At 44.2% G+C, this 1,389-nt stretch overlaps 1 protein-coding gene across 1 annotated transcript in view; it reads right to left on the bottom strand.

Annotated features, from left to right (window-relative positions):
- Nucleotides 1–1,389, bottom strand: part of nrd1b (nardilysin b (N-arginine dibasic convertase)) — a gene marked incomplete in the record, with an annotated part of 20,639 nt that overhangs the window by 2,605 nt on the left and 16,645 nt on the right. Inside the window, 3 exon segments of the mRNA XM_042221110.1 lie at nt 1–29; nt 451–589; nt 717–748. Of these exon segments, the coding sequence (XP_042077044.1) occupies nt 1–29; nt 451–589; nt 717–748 (200 nt within the window).

The following is a 1,389-nucleotide window of genomic DNA, read 5'->3' as shown; positions in this document are numbered from 1 at the left end:
GCGTGCTCCCTGAGCTTCTTCAGCCCGGACTGCAACACACACACACACACACACACACACACACACACACACACACACACACACACACACACACACACACACACACACACACACAGAATTAAAGCCCAGCAGGAAGCAGCTGGTTGTGATTGAGGGTGATACTATCAGGAGACCGCTGCTGGCTTCATGCCCCAAATTAAAATAGAGGATGCTGTAAAGCAACTCGTGGCGCTGTGATGTCCCTGATACTCGCACTAAGGCATTTTACTGAAATAAAACCACAAAAATATAAAAAATAGAATTATATCTGTTGTCTTGAGCTCTTCTATCAAAACCAGGATGAACATCATGAAATTTACAGTTTTGTTCATTCTGGACGAGCTTGAGAGTGCCCCCTATTGGACAAAGCGGGAATCAGCAGTTCTGTGGTGTGTTTTTTGTTTTTTTTACCTGGTAGTAGACGGTGACCTCAGAGTTGGCGTCTCCTTTGTTGAGAGATTTCACTTTGCAGAGATGATGTTTCAGCGGCAGCTCCACCACCCGGAACAGCACGGGGACGTCTGCAGGCAGCGGCTGGAACTGCAGCTTCCTGCACACAGGTTGGTGTGACATCAGAGCAGAAAGCTGAACTCTTCCTGAATCTGTAAAACCTTGCTGACGTCATTTAGAGGACTGAAGATGTCTCTGTGAACTGATGAACAGCAGCAGATACTCACTCAGTGAAGTAGCGCAGAAACTCTTTGGACTCCTGTGGGAGGAAATGACATCATCAGTGAGCGCAGACCTTTAACCTGAACTAAATATTCTTCTACTTGATTCTGATCTGCACATCGGTGGCGTTTCAACACACCTCGATCTTTGTAACCTGTTGCGGTTGAACACACAATCAGGACTTAGAGAAGCAGAGATTCTAGAGTTTAAAAAAATTAAACTTCCTAGAGAAAACAGCATTTTCTGTACTTCCTGTTTCTTCTTCTTCTATAGCAGCGCCGCTGCGGAGGTTTTATCTGTTATCATGCATATTGTTTAGGAGGAACTCAGTCCCAGGATACATGCTGACAGACTTTAGCTTTAACCTCAGCTCTGTGTGCGTGTGTGTCTATGTGAACCATGTTTATACATACTTGTGAGGACCAAAAATTGGAATGCTACTATACTTGTGGGGACCAACAGCCCTTTTGAGGACAAAATGCCCTTTCCCCATGAGTTTGAAGGCATTTTTGAGACTCTAAATGTGGTTTTAGTGTCAGAGTTACAGTTAGGTTATGGTTAAATTTAGGTTTAAGCTGAGGATTAGTCATTCATTTTTCATGGTTAGGGTAACCGGCTAGGGAAAGTATTATGTCAATTAGGCTACGTTCACACTGCAGGCGAAAGCACATCAAATCC

Source organism: Haplochromis burtoni, unplaced genomic scaffold (genome assembly GCF_018398535.1).
Source record: "Haplochromis burtoni strain Fernald_Lab_line unplaced genomic scaffold, NCSU_Asbu1 Contig_61, whole genome shotgun sequence".
Classification (NCBI taxonomy): Eukaryota; Metazoa; Chordata; class Actinopteri; order Cichliformes; family Cichlidae; genus Haplochromis; species Haplochromis burtoni.
Note: the sequence above shows the minus strand (reverse complement) of the source record. Positions and strands in the feature narration are given on the sequence as shown.